Source organism: Chelonia mydas, chromosome 1 (assembly GCF_015237465.2).
Source record: "Chelonia mydas isolate rCheMyd1 chromosome 1, rCheMyd1.pri.v2, whole genome shotgun sequence".
NCBI lineage: Eukaryota > Metazoa > Chordata > Testudines > Cheloniidae > Chelonia > Chelonia mydas.
The window spans coordinates 10,922,025-10,945,116 of record NC_057849.1 but is presented as its reverse complement, the minus strand read 5'-3'; the positions used below and the strand labels follow the sequence as shown (position 1 = coordinate 10,945,116).

At 44.8% G+C, this 23,092-nt stretch overlaps 1 protein-coding gene across 7 annotated transcripts in view; it reads right to left on the bottom strand.

The window, feature by feature from the left end:
• SLCO2B1 (solute carrier organic anion transporter family member 2B1) overlaps positions 1-23,092 on the bottom strand; it is a 101,029-nt gene that overhangs the window by 59,936 nt on the left and 18,001 nt on the right. For 5 of the 7 annotated variants that reach the window (XM_007069619.4, XM_027831763.3, XM_043527342.1 and 2 more), the window contains 3 exons: positions 20,883-20,986; positions 1,087-1,224; positions 792-954 (listed from right to left, as the gene is read on the bottom strand). In XM_007069619.4, coding sequence (XP_007069681.2) covers positions 792-954; positions 1,087-1,224; positions 20,883-20,963 — 382 coding nt within the window. In that variant the 5' untranslated portion in view covers positions 20,964-20,986. Of the gene's footprint in view, positions 1-787; positions 955-1,086; positions 1,225-20,882; positions 20,987-23,092 lie in introns of those variants that run through there. The other 2 variants (XM_043527343.1, XM_037915866.2) reach the window with 2 other exon arrangements.

Genomic DNA, 23,092 nt, shown 5'->3' with positions numbered 1-23,092 from the left:
GCAGGATGACCAACCTCCACCAGCATATTCTCCTTCCATTCTCATCTCCTCACTTCTTCCATGAAGCCCCCGATGCCTATAAATCCCCTCCCTGACCTGGTCCTCCATATCCTACCATCTCCTCCTTCATGTCCCTTCCTAAAAGTGACTTCTTCAATGAGGCCCACGAACACTAGTCCTCGCCCACAAGGAAGCATCAATAAAATCACAAATAAAGCAAGAAAGATTTAAAATCCAGGCACTTGTGCCTATGGTCACTGCTCTACCACTGCTGTTGACTGCATCCAATCCTCTTCCTTCACCTACAGTTTAAAGCCCCATCCTACAAACCCTTTGTCACATAAGTATTCTCCTTGATTTGGACTGAACTCAGTGGGACTACTTGTGTAAGGACAACTTGTGTGAGTAATGATTTTCAGGAATAGACCCTTGATTGTAATCTCTTTGGGGTAGGGACCCAGGGTACATTTGGTGCCCTAAATAATCATAATGAAAGGGGAAGCAGGAAGTGGAAGCAGCAGTATATCTAAGAATGTAAATGCTTTAGATCTCATTTTCCTTTGCTTTGACTCCAGCCTAGGAGCTGTTTTCTTGTTATTCCTCTCTTGGCTCCACCTCAGTCAATATTTACCTCTTGGGGCCAGTACATTTTAATTTCTGAAAACAAAAGTTCAATATCTGCTTCTTTGGTGTCATATTCCACATTTTTATGCTTTGCAGTTAATGAAACCTCAAGAAAAGGTCTCCCCCTTTACCTGTTCCCAAAAGGTATATACATTTAGAGTACCTACTGGCAATGGACTGGTCATATTCATAGAGTCCCATTATAAAGTGAGGAAGAGACATGAGAAACCCAGCTATGGATACAAGAATAGCGCCACAGCCAATGAACCGGGGCCTGTTCACTCTGCTTCCAAAGTAACTTACGAAGACGATCAGCAATGTGTTCCCAACCTGCAGTAGGAGACAGAGATTAAAAAGCTTCTGAAACACTTTGCAAATGACCTCCTTAGGACAGAGAAGAGTACAGGAGAGTTGTGTGGGTGCGAGATTAAAACAGAGAATTTTGAATACAGCAGAGATTACCTCATTGAAGGAAGCGAGCAATCCAGATGTCTGACTGGACAAGCCAAACCGCTTCTCAATCGTTGAAATTGAGCTTTTCAGATAGCCAGAGAGCAAGAGCTGGGAGAGCTGGAGAAACCCATGGCAGAACACAAAAAACTGCAGAGACAAAAAAATAATCCACTCAGTACAGTTATTGCTATTGAAAGTTGTAACCTAAAAACAAACTCTTTTCCCAAACTTTCTTATATTTAAATAAAACAATCCCTTAAAAATAAGAAGTGTGGTGGCCATTGAACATGTGGGAGAAACTTTAAAGTATCGCTACCTGCACATCTACCAATGTGATCTATGCCATCATGTGACAGCAATGCCCCTCTGCCATGTACATTGGCCAAACCGGACAGTCTCTACGCAAAAGAATAAATGGACACAAACCTGACATCAGGAATTATAACACTCAGAAACCAGTAGGAGAACACTTCAACCTCCCTAGACACTCAATAACTTAAAGACTCAAGACTTAAAAGTGGCAATTCTTCAACAACAAAAGCCTTCAAAAACAGACTCCAATGAGAAACTGCAGAACTGGAATTAATTTGCAAACTGGATACTATCAAATTAGGCCTGAATAAAGACTGGGAGTGGATTGGTTATTACAAAATCTAATTTCCCCATACTAATTGCCCCTTACTGTTACTCACGCCTTCTTGTCAGCTGTTTGAAATGGGCCACCCTCATTACCACTACAAAAGTGATTTTTCCTCCTTTGGTATTCTACTGTTAATTGAATTGTCTCGTTAGCACTGACCCCCCCACTTGGGAAGGCAACTCCCATCTTTTCATGTACTGTGTATATATACCTGCTACTGTATTTTCCACTCCATGCATCTGATGAAGTGGCTTTTAGCCCACGAAAGCTTATGCCCAAATAAATTTGTTAGTCTATAAGGTGCCACAAGGACTCCTCATTGTTACTGCTGTTACTGAGTATGGACATTGCTGGTGAGAGACTCCAGAGACTGGAGTTATTTATCCCCAGAGCAGGTACACACTTCTCTCACGCCCTCCAGATACTGGACCTTGATCCTAACCGGGCGGCACTATCCCTGGGGCTAGAGAGTAGTTCAATCACCAGCTCCCTTAAATCCTTCTCTGCTGAAACTGCCAACAAGAGTGCCAGTTGCTGCCAGCTGTGCTAGGGACATCTATCCACTAGAAACTGGGCTTAGACAATCAAACTCATTTTATATGGGGCACTACCAGCCTGCACTGGCTTTGAAGTGGTGGTCAAGAAATGGACAGCTCCATAGCCATTTCTACTTTCCATGACTCAGAACCATCCAGTTGCCTGAGATATTAATAAAAACCTGACATGCTGTTATAACACTGCAGCAACAAACATGCATCTAAAATTAACAAATACCTTGTTTCTAGGCTCAGCGGGGAAAAACCTTATATAATTCTATTTCTTCCCTCCCCCTGATTTCTGTTGATCGAGGCACTGGGTTGCAAAGGATGCATTTAGTCAAATATCTTAGGAAGAAGCTATGGATCTTTCCCAGCTCTCAAAGTTCTTGTTAAAGACTAGTAGCCTCATAGCTACTCCCCTCACCACACAACCAGCCTCTCCATATCTTAAGTTGCTGCAGGGGCATGATTTCTGGCCACAGGAATATCATTCAGGTGGAATCTGAGTACTTTTGATAACTGACTGACTAAGCCCAGGGCTCAGCAGAATGGACAGAGCCACTTCTGGCTATCTGTTACCTGTATTCATTTCAGAACATTATGGGAGCAATTTGAAAAACCTCCACTATCAGTGTGGATTTGTGTATCCATCCAGTCCAAATCCAGGATTTGTCACATCCTCAACTGTCTGTAACAGACCACACTACTGCTATTTCTATTTTCATGTATGTGTTTACCTTTACTCCCTTTTGAGCAACTTCCCAGTGATACTTGGTATTTCCATAAACCTTTTCATCCCAGGTTAACAAATACTGGCACATATTATTCTCCCTATTTTACAGATCAGGGAATTCATGTACAGAGATATTCAATGATATAGTTGGGAATAGAACCCACCTCCTTTGAGTCCCATCCTCTAGCCCTCAGATCATACCAGTGAAAGAGGAAAAAGAGATGTTGACTTTAGGACAGTTTAGGAAATCATAGGCCCCTATTTGTCTTTTGTTGCACCATTTTCTACTGCATTTCACCATGCAGTGTGATAGAGGTTTTATATTAATTTATATTAATTGTTGGATCATGACATCAGGTTCTTTGGCTTGTATGTTCTAGAAAGAAGCTCTTCACCTTTGGAAAGACAAAGAACTATTTACAACAATATTAACCCAGTAATAAGGGGGGTGGAGAGAGAGGAAACATCTTTAAATTTGGAAATGCTTAGGGTCATCTGTGCTTGGAAAACTGATTGATTCTCCAGCTACCTATTGCAGATATCTAAGGTGTCTCCAAAATGGCAGAGATTATGTACACACTCTCTCTCTCTTCCTTCATTAATTGGCCTGCCAGATCATACTCACTGATTCCCTAGAGGTTTCCTCAAGAACAATAACATGGATAGTGGCGTTCCCTCTACCAACCTGCAGAGACTGTTCCTCATGGTGCCCCCAGAAAGTTGCTTCCATGAGGTCAAGGGAAGGGAAGAACAAGGCTTTAGATGTGGCATCCTCCCTCCTGTATCTCCTCATCTAGTTCCATCAGACTGATCCTCCTTTCCAATGGAATGGAGGGGACAGTCTGCCGCCTGCTCTTTATGTCAGTGCATATCTATGATAGTCTTGAATTTTGTAAAAACATAGTATATCAGGGTTGGAAGGGACCTTAGGAGGTCATCTAGTCCAACCCCCTGCTCAAAGCAGGACCAATCCCCAATTTTTTCCCAGGATCCCTAAATAGCCCCCTCAAGGATTGAACTCACAACCCTGGGTTTAGCAGGCCAATGCTGTGGATGGATCTGAAAGTGAAACACATGAAACAAATCCTGGTTCCTACCATTGAGGTTACTTTAATGAGTTGCTGTGCAGCAGAAGAGCTCTCAAATCTCCATGCATCAGGCCTGCTCTTTGTACTGCAGCATAGACTGCTCACTTCAGCAGCTTCCGTGTTAGGTCACGCTGGACAAGCTGAAGTTTCAGACAACACTCTGTCTGATTCAGAGGTCATTTTCCTGCACGAGAGTTTGTGATAGAGAAGATGCTGCACATACGGAGATACAAGGAAGGGCAGATAGCCATAGCTGGAGCCAGGCATAACGCCAGCTGGCAATATAGAGATCTCCTGTACACATGTACAATTTCTGAACCAATGTGTTGAAATGTCCCACGCTACATCCGTCCCCTCTAGGACAGGGACGATCAAATGAGGATGTATCATATGGTGATGCCAACTAAGGCTAAAAATAATAACACCAAACTTGGCTGACCTGTGATCTAAGCCAGAATTTGAAAAACTAAACTTTCCCTTCCATAGCACATCTCCTCCAACAGTCTCAAAGCACTTCTGAAACACTGATAAGCTTCACAGCACCAGAATGTAAGTATATTGTACCAGTTTTACTGGCTGGGCAATGAGTCAGTGGTGAGAAGAGACTCTAGAAGTCCAACTACCCAGATCCCATTGTTCTAACCATGAAGTAACTCCCCTTCCATTTATAGAGAGAAAAGGTTAGCACATTTGGCCACTATACCTCCAAATCTCTCTCTCTCTCTCTCTCTCTCTTTCACACTCTCTCTCTCTCTCTCAGTGTCAAGCCAGAAATTATTGCATTGAAATATCTTCCTGTTCTCTTTCATTTGTAATACCTTCGTAGAAGATTGATAGCGAGAGAAATTGTATTGTCAATCTCATCCCTACCTATTTGTCAGACATGGATCACAGTGCTCTGGTATCCTTGGAGTTTGAAATTAACAAAGCATTTCCACTTGCCACCTCTTGGGTTTCTTCTCTTATCACTGGGTAACCTATCAGCATATATTGTAGGCTTTACCAAAGCAAAAGCTTTTTTGTTTGTTTGTTTGTTTTAAAATTTCTAAGTGACACAGCAATAGATTTTGAAGGTGCTACTAGTTTTTTTGATGAAGTTTCCTATGGGATTACAACAGTTTTCAGGAAATGTTAGAAATGTGGGGCATATGGCACTCGAAGCCATCAAAAAATATGTTTGCTTTTAGTTCAGTAAATTGTGATTTACTAATTTGCATTAATCCAGACGAAACACCCGAATCAGAACATGGATCTCATTGTTTCTATGTGTCTCAGAGCTCAACATCTGTTTATATACTTTCTATTCAGGTTCTTATACAGCTCTCATCACCATGTTAGCTGAGTGCCTTCCAGAAGCGCATTAAGCAATGTGACTAGCAGCTGTTATTTATGGTTCTTTGTTCTCTTTTCCTCTCTCCAGCAGGAAATTATGTATTGTCTTATTTGTATAATGTGGTGTGTGTTTCTTCTAGTAAGACATAACAGCGCTGAGCAGGAAGATGATAGTTCCTCTCTACGAGCAACACATTGAGTCACAGCCAACTTAAAACCAGAAATAGGTCAACAAACAAAAGGAAATCAGAGAAAAAAACAACAAAAATGAACAATGATCTGAAGGGATTTACTGGAAGAACAATTCCAAGATCCAAAGGCATTGGGCCCCAGTCCATTGCAATGGCCTTTGCGGGCAGGAATCCTGGCAGCAGAAAGTTCATTGGAGGATTAGAGCAACACAAGAAAGCCACAATCTTCCTTAAATTAGGGACCCCAAGCAGGCCAGTGCAGTTCCCAGTATGGCAGTGCTTATGAGGGAGGGGCACAGTCAGGGGATATGATGATTTAATGCTCCTATGACACCCTATGGAAATTAAAGCTGCCCACCCCCAGTGGAAATAGCTGCCTGCCCTCCATTACATGATGGATTCCGCCATTCCCTGGAACACACTAGATCAGGCTGGCACAGGGAGGTGCAATGTGCCCGTAGGGAGCTGGACCAGGATCTCTTTCTGAGAAGGAAGAAAAAGACATTTTTAAATTCTTAGATTCTGTGATAGGGGCCCTGGGACAAGGAAACAGACAAGATGGCCTTCGGGCTTTTCCATCTCATGTGTAGATATTTTAAAAAACCCTAACAAAGCAGAACACTGTACATATGATTCTCACCTAGGGACTGGTTGAGAGAGAGAGGGAATTAACCACCCATGACAGATGTTAGTCAGTCACATCACTTAGTGCACGCTGGTGGAAGATTCTCAAGGGCTACGGTGAACTGAGTGGTATTCCAGTCTGGTAGTTCATTGTTGCAGCCACAGGTGCAGAGTGCTCACGATCCAGGACAAATGGGAAAATTCTTTCTACCTGCTCATTCCCTGGGAATAAACAGCTGGCAAACATTTTTCACTCATTACAGCACCATGGAGACGTATCAGGGTCTAGAGCTGCTTACCTGAGCAAAATGGATGGCATGCCCTACTACTGCACTTTGCATCAAAGGATCTCCAAGCCCCGTACAAACATTAAGAAATTTAGCTTCATATCGCCCCTATGAGATAGGGAAGCATTATTATCCTCTTTTGGAAGTCAAGGAGACCCAGAGAGATATGTGACTTGCCCAAGGCCAAACAGAAAGTCAGTGTTGGAGCTGGGAATAGAACCTACATCTCCTGATTTACCCAACGTGACAAAATTAGATGACATTAGAATCACAGAATATTAGGGTTGGAAGAGACCTTAGGAGGTCATCTAGTCCAATCCCCTCCTCAAAGCAGGACCAACACCAACTAAATCATCCCAGCCAGGGCTTTATCAAGCCAGGCCTTAAAAACCTCTAAGGATGGAAATTCCACCACCTCCCTAGGTAACCCATTCCAGTGCTTCGCCACCCGCCTAGTGAAATAGTGTTTCCTAATATCCAACCTAGACCTCCCCCACTGCAACTTGAGACCATTGTTTCTTCTTCTGTCATATGCCTCCACTGAGAACAGCCGAGCTCCATCCTCTCTGGAACCCCGCTTCAGGTAGTTGAAGGCTGCTATCAAATCCCCCCTTACTTTTCTCTTCTGCAGACTAAATAAGCCCAGTTACCTCAGCCTTTCCTCATAAGTCATGTGCCTCAACCTCCTAATCATTTTCGTTGCCCTCCGCTGGACACTCTCCAATTTAGCCACATCCCTTCTGCAGTGGGGGGACCAAAACTGGACACAGTACTCCAGATGTGGCCTCACCAGTGCCGAATAGAGGGGAATAATCACTTCCCTTGATCTGCTGGCAATGCTCCTACTAATACAGCCCAATATGTCGTTGGCCTTCTTGGCAACAAGGGCACACTGCTGATGCATATCCAGCTTCTCGTTCACTGTAATCCCTAGGTCCTTTTCTGCAGAACTGCTGCTTAGCCAGTCGGTCCCCAGCCTCTAGTGGTGCATGGAATTCTTCCTTTCTAAGTGCAGGACTCTGCACTTGTCCTTGTTGAACCTCATCAGATTTCTTTTGGCCCAATCCTCCAATTCGTCTGGGTCACTCTGGACCCTATCCCTACCCTCCAGCATATCTACCTCTCCCCACAGCTCAGTGTCATCTGTGAACTTGCTGAGGGTGCAATTAATCCCATCATCCAGATCATTAATAAAGATGTTGAACAAAATTGGCCCCAGGACCGACCCCTGGGGAACTCTGCTTGATACCGACTGCCAACTAGACATCGTGCTGTTGATCACTACCTGTTGAGCCCAACAATCTAACCAGCTTTCTATCCACCTTATAGTCCATTCATCCAATCAATACTTCTTTAACTTGCTGGCAAGAATACTGTGGGAAACAGTATCAAAAGTTTTGCTAAAGTCAAGATATATCAAATCCACCACTTTCCCCATATCCACAGAGCCAGTTATCTCATCAAAGAAGGCAATTAGATTAGTCAGGCATGACTTGCCCTTGGTGAATCCATGTTGACTGTTCCTGATCACCTTCCTCTCCTCCAAGTGCTTCAAAATGGATTAGTTGAGGACCTGCTCCATGATTTTGCCGGGGACTGAAGTGAGGCTGACCGGTCTGTAGTTCCCCAGCTTCTCTTTCTAACCTTTTAAAAATATGGGCACTATATATGCCTTTTTCCAATCATCTGGGACCTCCCCCGATCACCATGAATTTTCAGAGATAATGGCCAATGGCTCTGCAATCACATCAGCCAACTCCCTCAGCACCCTTGGATGCATTAGATCTGGACCCATGGACTTGTGCAAGTCCAGCTTTTCTAAATAGTCCTTAACCTGTTCTTTCATCACTGAGGGCTACTCACCTGCTCCCCATACTGTTTGCCCAGTGCAGCAGTCTGGGAACTGACCTTGTCTTTGAAGACCGAGGCAAAAAAAGCATTGAGTACTTCAGCTTTTTCCACATCATCTGTCATTATGTTGCCTCCCCCATTCAGTAAGGGTCCCACACTTTCCCTGATCGACTTCTTCTTGCTAACATAGCTGTAGAAACCCTTCTTGTTACCCTTTACAACCCTTGCTAGCTGCAACTCCAGTTGTGCCTTGGCCTTCCTGATTACACCCCTGCATGCTCTAGCAATATTTTTATACTCCTCCCTAGTTATCTGTCCCAATTTCCACTTCTTGGAAGTTTCCTTTTTGAGTTTAAGCTCACTGACGATTTCACTGTTAAGCCAAGCTGGTCGCCTGCCATATTTTCTATTCTTTCTGCACATCAGGGTGGTTTGTTCCTGTGCCCTCAATAAGACTTCTTTAAAATATAGCCAGGTCTCCTGGACTCCTTCCCCCCTCATATTAGCCTCCCAGGGGATCCTGCCTATCAGTTCCCTAAGGGAGTCTAAGGCTGCTTTTCTGAAATCCAGGGTCCGTATTTTGCTACTCTCCTTTCTTCTTTTTGTCAGGATCCTGAACTCAACCATCTCATGGTCACTGCTGCCTCGGTTGCCACCCACTTCTACTTCCCCTTCCAATTCTTCCCTGTTTGTAAGCAGCAGGTCAAGAGGGGCAAGGCCCTCAGTTGGTTCCTCCAGCACTTGTACCAGGAAGTTGTGTTCCTGGATTGTCTGTGTATTGCTGCGTTATGATATTCTGGGTTATGATTGTTTCCAGTGTAAACTAAGGCTTCCAGTGAGCATGCTTAATTGCAGCTTCTCTCAATGACCATCTCAGTATATTATTCTGCAGAGTGCCACTTCTTTTGTATCTAATATAGAGGACAAGGCAAGGAAAGCTTCAATTTGGATCAAGATGTGTTCACCTTCAGTATGGAGAACAAGCCAGAGAGACAAGTCCAGCCACTTGCTTCCATAATCCCCTTCCTGATGCTAAAAGTGACCATAGGTTCTGCCTTATATAAATTTTTGCTCTCAGACATGTGATGTGCCACATATTTATATGAAGTACCAGTGGCTTTGCCTGTGCTTTGGCTGATGCAGCCAAATCAAATCTTTCACTTGACTCTCCTGTCAAGTTTTCTCAATTGCCCAAGATCAATACTCAAATGCCTCTAAAAAATTAAAAGTTTTATCAAGAATAGTGTCTTGTCTCCAGAAGATTGAAAGAAATCGGTAGAAAAAATTTCCAGCCTTTTGTGAGCTAAGGATTCCTTGCCACTGCAATAAACATAGAATCACAGAATTGTAGGACTGGAAGGGACCTCGAGAGGTCATCTAGTCCAGTCCCCTGCACTCATGGCAGGGCTAAGTATTATCTAGACCATCCCTGACACGTGTTTGTGTAACCTGCTCTTAAAAATCCCCAATGATGGAGGATTTATTCCAGTGCTTAACCACCCTGACAGTTAGGAAGTTTTTCCTAATGTCCAACCTAACCTGCCCTTGCTGCAATGCAAGCCCACTGATTCTTGTCCTGTCCTCAAAGGTTAAGAAGAAAAATGTTTCTTCCTCCTGCTTGAAACAACCTTTAATTTACTTGAAAACTGTTATCATGTCTTCTCTCAGTCTTCTCTTCTCCAGACTAAACAAACCCAATTTCTTCAATCTTCCCTCCTAGGTCATGTTCCCACTTGACTGTGACCACTGATAACTACTCTCTGGGAACGGTTTTCCAGCCCCAGTTATGTACCCACCTAATAGTAGCTCCATGTAGGTCAGGGGTGGGCAAACTACAGCCCGTGGGCTGGATCCGGCCACCAGCTATTTTACGCCGGCCCTCGATCTCCCGCTAGGGAACAGGGTCTGGGGCTTGGCTCGCTCCGGCGCTCCAGCCAGGGTGCAGGATCGGGGTCTGCTCCACATGGCTACTGGAAGCTGCGGCATGGCCCCCCTCTGGCTCTTACTCACTCCAATTGCCCCACTCCAGTGGCCAATTCCGGCACTCCAATGGAGCTGCAGGGGCGGTGCCTGCAGACAGGACAGCATGCAGAGCCGCCTGGCTGCGCCTCTGTGTAGGAGCCAGAGAAGGGACATGCTGCTTCTTCCGAGAGCCGCTTGAGGTAAGCACCGCCCGGAGTCTGCACCCCTGAGCCTCTCTCCATGCCTCAACCCCCTGCCACAGCCCTGATCTCCCTCCAACCCTCCAAATCCCTCGATCCCAGCCCGGAGCACCCTCCTGAACCTCAAACCCCTCATCTCTAGCCCCACCCCACAGCCTGCACCCCAACTCCCTGCCACAGCCCTGATCCCCCTCCCGCCCTCCGAACCCAGCCCAGATCACCCAGCCCAGAGCACCCTCCTACATCCCAAACTCCTCATCTCCAGCCCCATCCCACAGCCCACACCCCCCTGCCCCGCAACCCACTTCCCCAGCCCAGAGCCCCCTCCCACACCCTGAAGTCCTCATTTCTGGCCCCACCCCAGAGCCCATACCCCCAACCAGAGCCCTCACCCTTTCTTGCACCCCAACCCCAATTCTGTGAGCATTCATGGCCCGCCATATAATTTCTACTCCCAGATGTGGCCCTCAAGCCAAAAGGTTTGCCCACGCCTGATCTAGGTTGTAGTATATTATACTTTCTTCCATTTCCCTGGGGAAGAGGATATGTGGGACTCTTACCAGCATTGCCAACATGGTTAGAAAACCAGGTCCCTATTTGACCGGATAGTGCATGACTCTATCAGTGTAAAATAAATAAATCTGTTAGTCTTTAAGGTGCCACCGGACTCCTCGTTGTTTCTGTAAGTGTAGTTTTTCACAGAAGACTGAAAGGACCAAGGCTCACCAGTGCCTGCTTCTCTGCAATAGCTACAATTAGCTTGTGTATGTTACACCCATTTGATCATAACTGATGATCCCTGCTCAGTGCAGGAAGGAGAATCTCTCCACCAGGTCTCTGTCGATATACCATTGACCAAAATAAATGATATTCCAGACCCACATTTAAGAACATAAGAATGGCCATACTGAGTCAGACCAAAGGTCCATCCAGCCCAGTATCCTGTCTACCGACAGTGGCCAATGCCAGGTGCCCCAGAGGGAGTGAATCTAACAGGTAATGATCTAGTGATCTCTCTCCTGCCATCCATCTCCACCCTCTGACAAACAGAGGCTAGGGACACCATTCCTTACCCATCCTGGCTAATAGCCATTAATGGACTTAACCTCCATGAATTTCTCCAGTTCTCTTTTAAACCCTGTTATAGTCCTAGCCTTCACAACCTCCTCAGGCAAGGAGTTCCACAGGTTGACTGTGCGCTGTGTGAAGAAGAACTTCCTTTTATTTGTTTTAAATCTGCTGCCCATTAATTTCATTTGGTGGCCCCTAGTTCTTATATTATGGGAACAAGTAAATAACTTTTCCTTATTCACTTTCTCCACACCACTCATGATTTTATATACCTCTATCATATCCCCCCTTAGTCTCTTAGGAGGGTGGTGAAACACTGGAATACGTTACCTAGGGAGGTGGTGGAATCTTCTTCCTTAGATATTTTTAAGGTCAGACTTGACAAAGCCCTGGCTGGGATGATTTAGTTGGGGATTGGTCCTGCTTTGAGCAGGGGGTGGGACTAGATGACCTCCTGAGGTCCCTTCCAACCCTGATATTCTATGATTCTATGATTCTATGATCTATGTAACCAAGCGCATGTGCGGGAGAATCACTGGTGCAGATGCATTTTATCCACATGATTCTTCACAACATTAACCATCTGAATGGCTGTCAAAATTCTGCATGGCACCTACATGAGACTGGGAATGTTATAATAATGTAATTATGTGTATTTATACAGAGCCTTACATCCAATGACCTCAAAGCCCTTTATAAACAAGAGATCCAGTAAGCCTGACGTCGCCTCAGAGAGGTAGGTTTTACTATCCCCATTCTACACATGGGGGAAATGGAGACACAGAATAAGATGGAGCAACTTGCCCAAAGCCAGGCAGCCAGTAAGTTGTAGAGCTTGGAAAAGAACTCCTTACTATCAGGGAGTTGAAAAACTTCTTACTAGTTATACTATCCTAGCGTCCATTTTAATGCATGCTCAGAAAAGACACATACCAGCCATTACACTTTGTGCCGTAGGAAAGTCGATCTCACACTGCTTCCTGTCTGTTCAGGAATATGCTGCTGCTATTTTAACAACAGGCTCCCACAGATATTTTCTCCCCTAACCGGTGATAAAAGCCTGTACTTTTAGGCATTTGCAGAAAGGAGGGGCTGAGAGTCTGAGGAATCATTTGTTTCCCCACTGAATCAAAACTGCTTGTTCATAACCATAACCAAAGCCAAACCACTGCACAAACAAACCTGTACTAAGGGCATTGTGCAAGGAGTGTCTGGAGCTCGTTCCTAAACAAATATGCACAGCATGCTGCTAGCATAGCCTGGAGGCAGTTTGTGTAATCTGAACCGTCATGGGGGAGGGGAACAGTGCTTGTAGAAGAGAGTCTCCTTCCCCAAGATTTTTTTTTTTGAAAATACATGACACATGGTGCAATCTGGTGCATAACAGAGGGAAAACTGTTACTTTTCAGAAGTATTGTTTTCTGAGCCTTAGGCATCACTCATCTCTGGGAGGGGGGTTCAGTGATATTCAGAGCTGGCCTGGCTCTGTCAGAGGCAGGGAAATCACCCCAACCAACTCTTCATTAGAATGGCAGAATATTTAGCAAGCGGCTACTAACAGGCCCCTAGCGCCCTCTCCTGCCCATCCCCATACCAGGCTGGGTCTCACAACGCTTGCCAGCAGAACACAGGCAGGGCTGACCCTCCACTGTTGGGCCTTACAGCTCTCCTCAGCAGAATCCGGGCTGGGTTAGTGTTGTTTTCACAGGCTTTAGTTGTGGGGCATGCAATGGCTCCTCTCTTGATGATCACAAGCACCCCATGTGACCTCAGGCCAGGCCTGCACATGAACATATTTCAGACTGCCAGCCAAATGGGCAACATGCACATATGTCTGCAGTAGACAAGGGGATTCAAGGCAGGACAGAGCAAGCTATTTACAAGCAGGCCAAGACCTGACCCTTTAACCACAGTAATGTGCAGGTTAACGTTATGAGTAATTCAAATGGATGTGCAGCCTCTGGTCTGATTCCAGCTAGGGATGATGGCAGTAGGAAGTGACTGAAAACACACACACGCACCTCAGGTTCTTTTTATATAGTAGCTGGCCAGTGCCCATACCATAAAATTATATGTCTTTGCTGTCAAGCAGACTATATTACACTCATAACTTTGTTTTTACTCACAGGTGAATTGCTGCCATGACATACAAGGTAACTGCTAATAACACTTCACCTGTCCACAGCACCTTTCTTCTGAGGATCTCAAAGCCCTTCACACACGTTAATTAATTCACCCTCACAACGGCCTGGATTTTGCAGGTGGGGAAAGTCAAGCCCAGGGAGGTACCCTGTGGCAGAGCCAAGTATAGAACCCCAATTTCTTTGTCAAGATTTTAAAATAGTGACTAGTGATTTTGGGTGCCTACATTTTTGGCTGCCCAACTTGAGACACCTTAATGGAACCTAATTTTCAGAAAGTGCTGAGCTCCTGCTCTCTGAAAATCAGGACCATATAAAGTGACTCAGGTCAGGCACCCAAAATATGAAGTCACTTTTGAAAATATTGGCCCATTGTGCTCAGTCCTAGGCTTTAGCCCCAGCACCATCTTCCCATATTTCCTTCCTGGATTTGTCTCCTTATGTTCATTACAATATTCATGAAAAAAGCTAGAGAAAGAAAGCGAACCTAATCATCAGCTTTGTCAGTGGTCTTTATGTATTTTGCTTGACGTGCTCTTCTATTCCAAAGTCTAATGGCTAAATTCTCCTCTCATGAATACTGGTGCAACCCCATCTACTTCAGTGGAGTTCCTCTTGTGTAGCGTAGAAAAGAATTTGCCCCCTAATGTTCACTATATTAAGTCAAGGCTAGATCTTGCTGCCACAGAGCTCAGTGGAGTCTTGACATGCACTTCACTGGAAGCTGCATCAAATCCTTATTTTGTCCATTTTGTAGTATTGAAGGAATTAGTGCAACATGGCACTAAATGTTTTAAGGTCCTTCTGGTCTGTACAGCATTCCCCGGGAGGACTGTTTGCATGAAGTTCTTAAGATGCATTTTTGTGCCTTAGTTGTTTGAAAACCTACAGTGGCGTGTTTCCATTTGCGATTAACTGAGCTTGTTGTAAGCGTGCAAAGTGTATTAAGCAATTCTTTGGTTTTCCTGTCAGGATCATTCAGATCCTGCTTCTAAAATTGTCTCCCAGAATGTGAGGAAGTCAGATATTGATTCTGAAACCTGAGTGACCTAACTTCATAAAAGCAACATAAAGCATGGGGAAAAGCTTCTCTGCACAGCATTCAACATGGATTAGGAGATGATCATAATGGTCCCTTCTGACCTTAATATCTATGAGTCTATGAGTCCATGAGGAGTGAATTCTTGTGTCTCGGTTCTCCTAGCACATGCACAAATCCACATGACAGCTCAGATCATCTATTTTTATAGTATTCAAACTCACAGTGAGCTGCAGCCCAAAACACTTCCACACACAAAGCCCATGATGCCTTTTCCTGGGCTTTAAATTTCGGGTGGGATTTCTGACACATTCATAGCTTTCTCTTCAACAAAGAAAAATCTCTAAGAAGTAGGTCAGGTGGCAAATGCCTTTAAAGCCTTGCCAAGTTCCTAGAAGCAAACTCTAGATTTCTTTGCAAGAGAGTTGTCTAAGGGTCCAGACTGTAGTTTGTACTGTAGATGGAGATGTGAAACAGAACGCCTCTCACTCATATTTTCTCTCAGACTTTTGGAAGTGAGCTTAGTGCTGGTAAAGTGCTGGGTTAGCAACTGCAGAACATGGACAGCGGGCAGTGCAAACTTTCCCCACATTGCCATGCCAATGTGCTTCAATTCTGACCTGGAACGTAACCAAAAAAATAACTATTTTCTATCACCAGCAAGGACTGGCTTCAGACCAGCGTCCCAGCAAAGAAAGGCTCAGAAACCAGTAATCAAATCCCTGAGCCTTCCAGTCCCGCACAACAACACAGTCCATTATCAGGCACTTTGACCCGCAACATTTGTGAGGAAGACTTATGTGTCTCTCTCATCTCAGGAAAGAACTCAGGAGTATAACTGCTGATCGGGCCAGAATAATGGCCGATTTCAGAGCTTCCTTGTGCCACACATCGTTAGCACTCTTATTGCAGCTTGTTTCTTTGAGTTTCAGTGCATGTCACTTCGTAGGCATCATCACAAAAAAATATTAGCTTTGTTTTACTTGCACTTGGACATCCGTGAGAACAAAATAAAGTTGATGGGAACAATGGTTTTGTGGCTAACTCAATAGTGTGTCAGGTAATCTGGGTTACATTCTTGACTCTCCCACAAACTCCGTGTGTGACTGTGGGTACGTCAGGAGCCTCAGCTTCTCCATCTGCAAAACAGGGACAATCATGCTGTCCTACCTCAGAGGTGGTTGTGAGGCAAAATTCATTAATATTTGTAAAACACTTTGAAAAGTCTTATTATTAGGCAGGGCTATACCTGTTTTACTCTAGTGCTTTAAAACAAAGCATTGGTCATGTAACTTTATAACTTAGTAAAATTATCTAATAAGAAAGTATCAGGTGATCAACTTCATACCATAAATATACAGTATTGTTTGTCCAAGAATCTCAAAGCACTTTGCAAATATTAATGAATCAAACCTCACAGCTCTGATCCTATCAGGTAATAAGTATTACTACAACTACTTTGTGACTGAATGCACCCCTATATTCACACCCTACAACACTATTGTAATAAACTTTGTATAAAATATGAAGTCCCCTGTATATTTATGTCCGATTTGTGTCCATTTATTCTTTTACATAGGGACTGTCCAGTTTGGCCAATGTACATGGCAGAGGGGCATTGCTGGCACATGATGGCATATATCACATTAGTAGACATGCAGGTTGGACATCAGGAATGGTAACACACAAAAGCCAGAGGGAGAACACTTCAATCTTCCTGGACATTCTATAACAGACTTGAAAGTAGCTATACTTGAACAAAAAAACTTCAGAAACAGACTTCAAAGAGAAACAGCAGAACTAAAATTCATTTGCAAATTTAACACCCTTAATTTGGGCTTGAATAGGGACTGGGAGTGGCTGGCTCATCACAGAAGCAGCTTTGCCTCTCCTGGAATTGACACCTCCTCATCTATTGTTGGGAGTGGACTACATCCACCCTGATCGAATTGGCCCTGTCAACACTGGTTCTCCACTTGTGAGGTCATTCCCTTCTCTTCATATGTCAGGATGTAAGCAGAGTCAGGATGAGCTCCACCCTGACATCTGGTGGTGAGGTGTGACAAGTTGTGGAAAAGAACTTCAGGAGCTGATCTCATTTGCATAGGCACACCCACCCCGCCTAGAATAAGGCCATAGCTGCCCAAATGGTCACTTTGGCTGCTGTGGGATCCCCAGTGTCTCTGTTATTGGGGCAGGAAGAATAAATTGTTATTACCCTGATTATGGGAATCAAGGACAGTGGAACTGTACTTGGTCTTTTGTTATGATGGAGGGACTTGCCATCAATTAAGTAGCACTTGCTAGGCAAGGGACATGGGTTCCAAAACTCTGTGAATTGAGAGAGGCTGGAGATAGGTATTAATGCTTGGTGGCATGGGCCCCCGGTGAGGGCCTTACATGCTAATTGCATTTCCTCCTCGCTCCACTGTGGAATATCAGAGCTAATTTTGGTTCCATTAGGAGTCTAGTTACAGGCTGATGAGCTGAATTCACTTTGGGCTAAAGGTGCACTAGCACTGAGGCTCCCCTACTACAAGCTGAAATCACAGAAGAGCTAAACTTTACTAAGAGCTGAAATCACTGAGTGTTGTGTTAAGTAGTGGGGGAGCCTGAAGATATACGGTGGAGTAGTTTGCGGGACGGTGAGCCGAGCGGCTGGTGGAGCAGAGCAGTTTGCGGGATGGTGAGCAGAGCAGCTCATGGGGCGGCTGGCAGAGTGGAGCCCCATAGAGAGGTGGAGCCATCAGCTTTGGACCATGTTGGCCAAAGGCCAACTAGGGGGGGAGCTTTTCTTGACCTGCTGCTCACAAACCGGGAAGAATTAGTGGAGGAAGCAAAAGTGGATGGGAATCTGGGGGGCAGTGACCATGAGTTGGTTGAGTTCAGGATCCTGACGCAGGGAAGAAAGTTAAGCAGCAGGATACGGACCCTGGACTTCAGGAAAGCAGACTTCGACTCCCTCAGGGAGCGGATGGGTAGGATCCCCTGGGGGACTAACATGAAGGGGAAAGGAGTCCAGGAGAGCTGGCTGTATTTCAAGGAATCCCTGTTGAGGTTACAGGGCCAAACCATCCCGATGAGTCGAAAGAATAGTAAATATGGCAGGCGACCAGCTTGGCTTAACGGTGAAATCCTAGCGGATCTTAAACATAAAAAAGAAGCTTACAAGAAGTGGAAGGTTGGACATATGACCAGGGAAGAGTATAAAAATATTGCTCAGGCATGTAGGAATGAAATCAGGAGGGCCAAATCGCGCCTGGAGCTGCAGCTAGCAAGAGATGTCAAGAGGAACAAGAAGGGTTTCTTCAGGTATGTTGGCAACAAGAAGAAAGCCAAGGAAAGTGTGGGCCCCTTACTGAATGAGGGAGGCAACCTAGTGACAGAGGATGTGGAAAAAGCTAATGTACTCAATGCTTTTTTTGCCTCTGTCTTCACGAACAAGGTCAGCTCCCAGACTGCTGCGCTGGGCATCACAGCATGGGGAGTAGATGGCCAGCCCTCAGTGGAGAAAGAGGTGTTAGGGACTATTTAGAAAAGCTGGATGTGCACAAGTCCATGGGGCCGGACGAGTTGCATCCGAGAGTGCTAAAGGAATTGGCGGCTGTGATTGCAGAGCCATTGGCCATTATCTTTGAAAACTTGTGGCGAACGGGGGAAGTCCTGGATGACTGGAAAAAGGCTAATGTAGTGCCAATCTTTAAAAAAGGGAAGAAGGAGGATCCTGGGAACTACAGGCCAGTCAGCCTCACCTCAGTCCCTGGAAAAATCATGGAGCAGGTCCTCAAAGAATCAATCCTGAAGCACTTACATGAGAGGAAAGTGATCAGGAACAGTCAGCATGGATTCACCAAGGGAAGGTCATGCCTGACGAATCTAATCGCCTTCTATGATGAGATTACTGGTTCTGTGGATGAAGTCAAAGCAGTGGATGTATTGTTTCTTGACTTTAGCAAAGCTTTTGACATGGTCTCCCACAGTATTCTTGTCAGCAAGTTAAAGAAGTATGGGCTGGATGGATGCACTACAAGGTGGGTAGAAAGTTGGCTAGATTGTCGGGCTCAACGGGTAGTGATCAATGGCTCCATGTCTAGTTGGCAGCCGGTGTCAAGTGGAGTGCCCCAGGCATCGGTCCTGGGGCCGGTTTTGTTAAATATCTTCATAAATGATCTGGAGGATGGTGTAGATTGCACCCTCAGTAAATTTGCGGATGATACTAAACTAGGAGGAGTGGTAGATACGCTGGAGGGCAGGGATAGGATACAGAGGGACCTAGACAAATTGGAGGATTGGGCCAAAAAAAATCTGATGAGGTTCAATATGGATAAGTGCAGGGTCCTGCACTTAGGACGGAAGAACCCAATGCACCGCTACAGACTAGGGACCGAATGGCTAGGCAGCAGTTCTGCGGAAAAGGACCTAGGGGTGACAGTGGACGAGAAGCTGGATATGAGTCAGCAGTGTGCCCTTGTTGCCAAGAAGGCCAATGGCATTTTGGGATGTATAAGTAGGGGCATGCCAGCAGATCGAGGGACATGATCGTTTCCCTCTATTCGACATTGGTGAGGCCTCATCTGGAGTACTGTGTCCAGTTTTGGGCCCCACACTACAAGAAGGATGTGGATAAATTGGAGAGAGTCCAGCAAAGGGCAACAAAAATGATTAGGGGTCTGGAACACATGACTTATGAGGAGAGGCTGAGGGAACTGGGATTGTTTAGTCTGCAGAAGAGAAGAATGAGGGGGGATTTGATAGCTACTTTCAACTACCTGAAAGGGGGTTCCAGAGAGGATGGTTCTAGACTATTCTCAGTGGTAAAAGAGGACAGGACAAGGAGTAATGGTCTCAAGTTCCACAACATAATGCCACATTGTTTCTCTCTTGTTATTAAAAGGCTTTTTGCTACACTCAGACTACGTGCTTGCGAGAGGAGAAGTATTACACCTTGGAGGCGCCCCGGGGGGGTGGTATATATTTGTCCCAGGTCACTGGGTCAGGGCTCGAGCCAGTTTTGCATTGTGTTATTGGAATGGAACCCCTACATACTGAACCCGGCCCTTGTTGCTGCCAACTCTGACAGGCAGAAGGGTTACAAGTATATTTGTGTATGCATCTGAAGAAGTGAGGTTTTTACCCACGAAAGCTTATGCTCATATAAATCTGTTAGTCTTTCAGGTGCCACCGGCCTCCTTGTTGTTTCTGTGGATACAGACTAACACGGCTACCCCCAATACTTGATAGTTACACACAGACACTCAGGGTGCGACCTGCATGCTGTTTGGCTGTTTGTGAGCAGCCCATCTTGGGAGTTACATTAGCAAGTCTTTGTGAGGCACACAAGGTTGCAGGGCAGGGGTGACACAACCCCTCGCTGGGCTGGATTGCACCCCAGAACTTGATACATATCATAGATGGATGAAGAGCCTCAAAAGCTCCAAGACACTGAGAAGGAAGACACTGATCCTGCAGAGTTATGCCAATGCTTAACTTTAAGTGCATAAGTAGTTTCACTGGGTTCAGCAGTGCTACTTCATTGCTTTACAGTTAAGCACTCACAGAAATCTCTGCAGGATTAGGGTCTAAATGACTTGCCCAAGCTTGCCCAGCGATTCCTCAGATGGCAGGAGAGAGAGCACTGAACCCAGAGTCCCTCCCCTCTTTTCTCAGCACAAGGCTATCCTTTTCCAATTCAAATGCCTTATAATACTTTGTGTACACTTGTTGTGACATGATAAGAAAAATGACCAGATTTTGGGAGCTGGGCACTTTTGAAAATCTGGCCCATAGGTAGGTGCCTAAAGGGGAGTGAAATTATTTTGAAAATCTGGCTCCAATAATGGGTGCAGAGAGTTTAACAGTGAAAGGTTAAATACTGCAAACATGGTAAGTAAAACTTGTGTTGTAACATCCTTTTTGCAGGGTTTGCGTTTTAGATTAAAACGTTTTGCCTCGTTGAATTTCTGCAAGTAGGGAAATCCATATCTGAGCTTTAAGAATCATGTAATAAAAAGAAATAAGGACAGATGACTTCTGCAGAAACCAAACACTTCCTTTTCTTTCCTTGCCCGGTGACCTTGCGGGGATCGTAGCGCGCTTGAGGTATCTACCTTGATATTGAGAAATGGGTTCCTGCAGAATATTCGTCTGGATTGATCCTCAGAGCTGCTCTCTGTAACGGTGGCTGCCATTCTGTCAGTTACACTTTATATGCCTGCCGGAAAAGAAATTATTCAACACATTGCTTAATGTGCAGATGGGTAAACTCTGCACAACACAGCAAAACCCAGTAGAGCTTTGTAAATAATGATACAGCTGGTACCTGGCCATAGTAAGTCAATACTAATTATTATTAACAATATTTATTAACTAAATAACATGTTACATCTGCAAAGCATGATACGAAACATTAATACACTAATCAACAGGGTGAGAGAGAGGTTAAGAAATATTATCCCCCTTTTAGAGTTGGGGAAACTGAAACTCAAAGAGGTTAAGTAACTTGCTCCAGGCCACACAGTGACTCAGTGGCAGAGCTAGAATCAATATTCTGGAGTTCCCAGCTCCCAACTATATGAATAATATAATAATTTCATAACTCTGCCCTCCTTTCTCTTTACAGGCTCTACTACTCTCACAAGTCTACCCAAGTTTCACTCGTGATTGCTCCCTTTTTTCAACCACTCAGGGCTTTCCGCTTTCTTCCATATACTACCACCCACCTGTCCAAAACAGCTTCCCAGTGCAGGCCAAACACTCCCTAAGACCTCACCCATTAAACAAAGTATTCCAGCTACAAGTATTGTTGTGTGCTTTTTTATGATACCTGGGGAAATCTGTGACTCAGTACATATCTGCTGCTAAGTTTTGTTGGAGGGTACTAGTCTATTTGCAGTTTCTTATCAGAGAGGACAGGATCCAAAAATCTGAGCTAAGACAAGCCAGAAAAAGGTGTACGTGGAAATGTGTTCCCATGGGGCAGGTAGTGGTGCATGTGGAGATCCCTTCCCATGGGTCAAGTATTTCTCCTGAGCAGATTGTGGTGGATGCTTCCGCGTGGATTCCTTCCCTTGAGCAGACTGGGGTGCATGTGGAGACGTCGTCCCCTAAACTAATTGGGAATGGATTCAGAGCTACTTTCCTTTCAGTTGATGGGCTGGATGTGGAGAAGGAGATGGCTCCCCTCTAGCCACGGAGATGGCTGCAGATGCAGAGGAAGTGATGCCTGCACCTGAATTAACTGTGGGGTAAAGGGAAGCAAGCTCTTCTTTTCTTCACACAGTTTTATCAGTTCTGGTGCAAGAGCCTCATTCCCTCTCCACCTCATTTCCGTTTGTAGCATTTTCAAATCTCACCTGAAAGCATCTTTTCATACTTCACTTCTCTCTCCATCTGTGTTTGTTTTTTTTTTATTTTAAAGATGAAAGCGAATTTAAATCTGTAAAGCTCTGTGTGGACAGGGGTATGAAAGCTGCTTTGCAAAATGGAGTTGTATACTAATGTAAACAACTTATCTGAAGTGAACCCTTGGAGGGACTCCCATTATACAACAGCCCTCCTCTGATGTGCTATGTTCCATTTTTCCTTTTGGCTAAAGCTGTAAATTGCATGATGTGTAGAAAGACTGCTTTCTTTGTTCTGCTTTCAGTACCCAGACTTCCTGATTCGAAAGCTGTAGCGTTCAGAGACATATTAACCTCTTCTATGTCAAACTGTGGGGTCCTGCAGAGGGATCAGTTCTTGGCCCTACACTATATACATTTTTATCAAGACCTGGAAGGAGAAAATATCATCACTGATAAAGTTTGCAGATGACACAGAAATTGGGAGAGTGGTAAATAAGGAGGAGGACACGTCGCTAATTCAGAGCAACCTAGATCACTTGTAAATTTGGTGCAAGCAAACATTGTGTTTTAATACAGCTAAATGTAAATGTATACATTCAGGAACAAAGATAGTAGGCCATATTTACAGGATCGGGGACTCTATCCTGGGAAGCAGTGACTCTGAAAAAGATTTGGGGGGTCGTGGTGGATAATTAGGTGAGCATGAACTCATAGTGTGACCCTGTGGCCAAAAGAGTTAATGCAATCCTGGGATGCATAAAAAGGGATATCTTGAATAGGAGTTAGAGCGGTTACTTTACCTCTGTATTTGGCACAAGTGAAACCACTGCTGGAATACTGTGTCCAGTTCTCATGTTCACAGTTCAAGAAGGATGTTGTTAAATTGGAGGGGTTCAGAGAAGAGCCACAAGAATGATTACAGGATTAGAAAACCTGCTCTATAGTGACAGACTCAAGGAGCTCAATCTATTTAG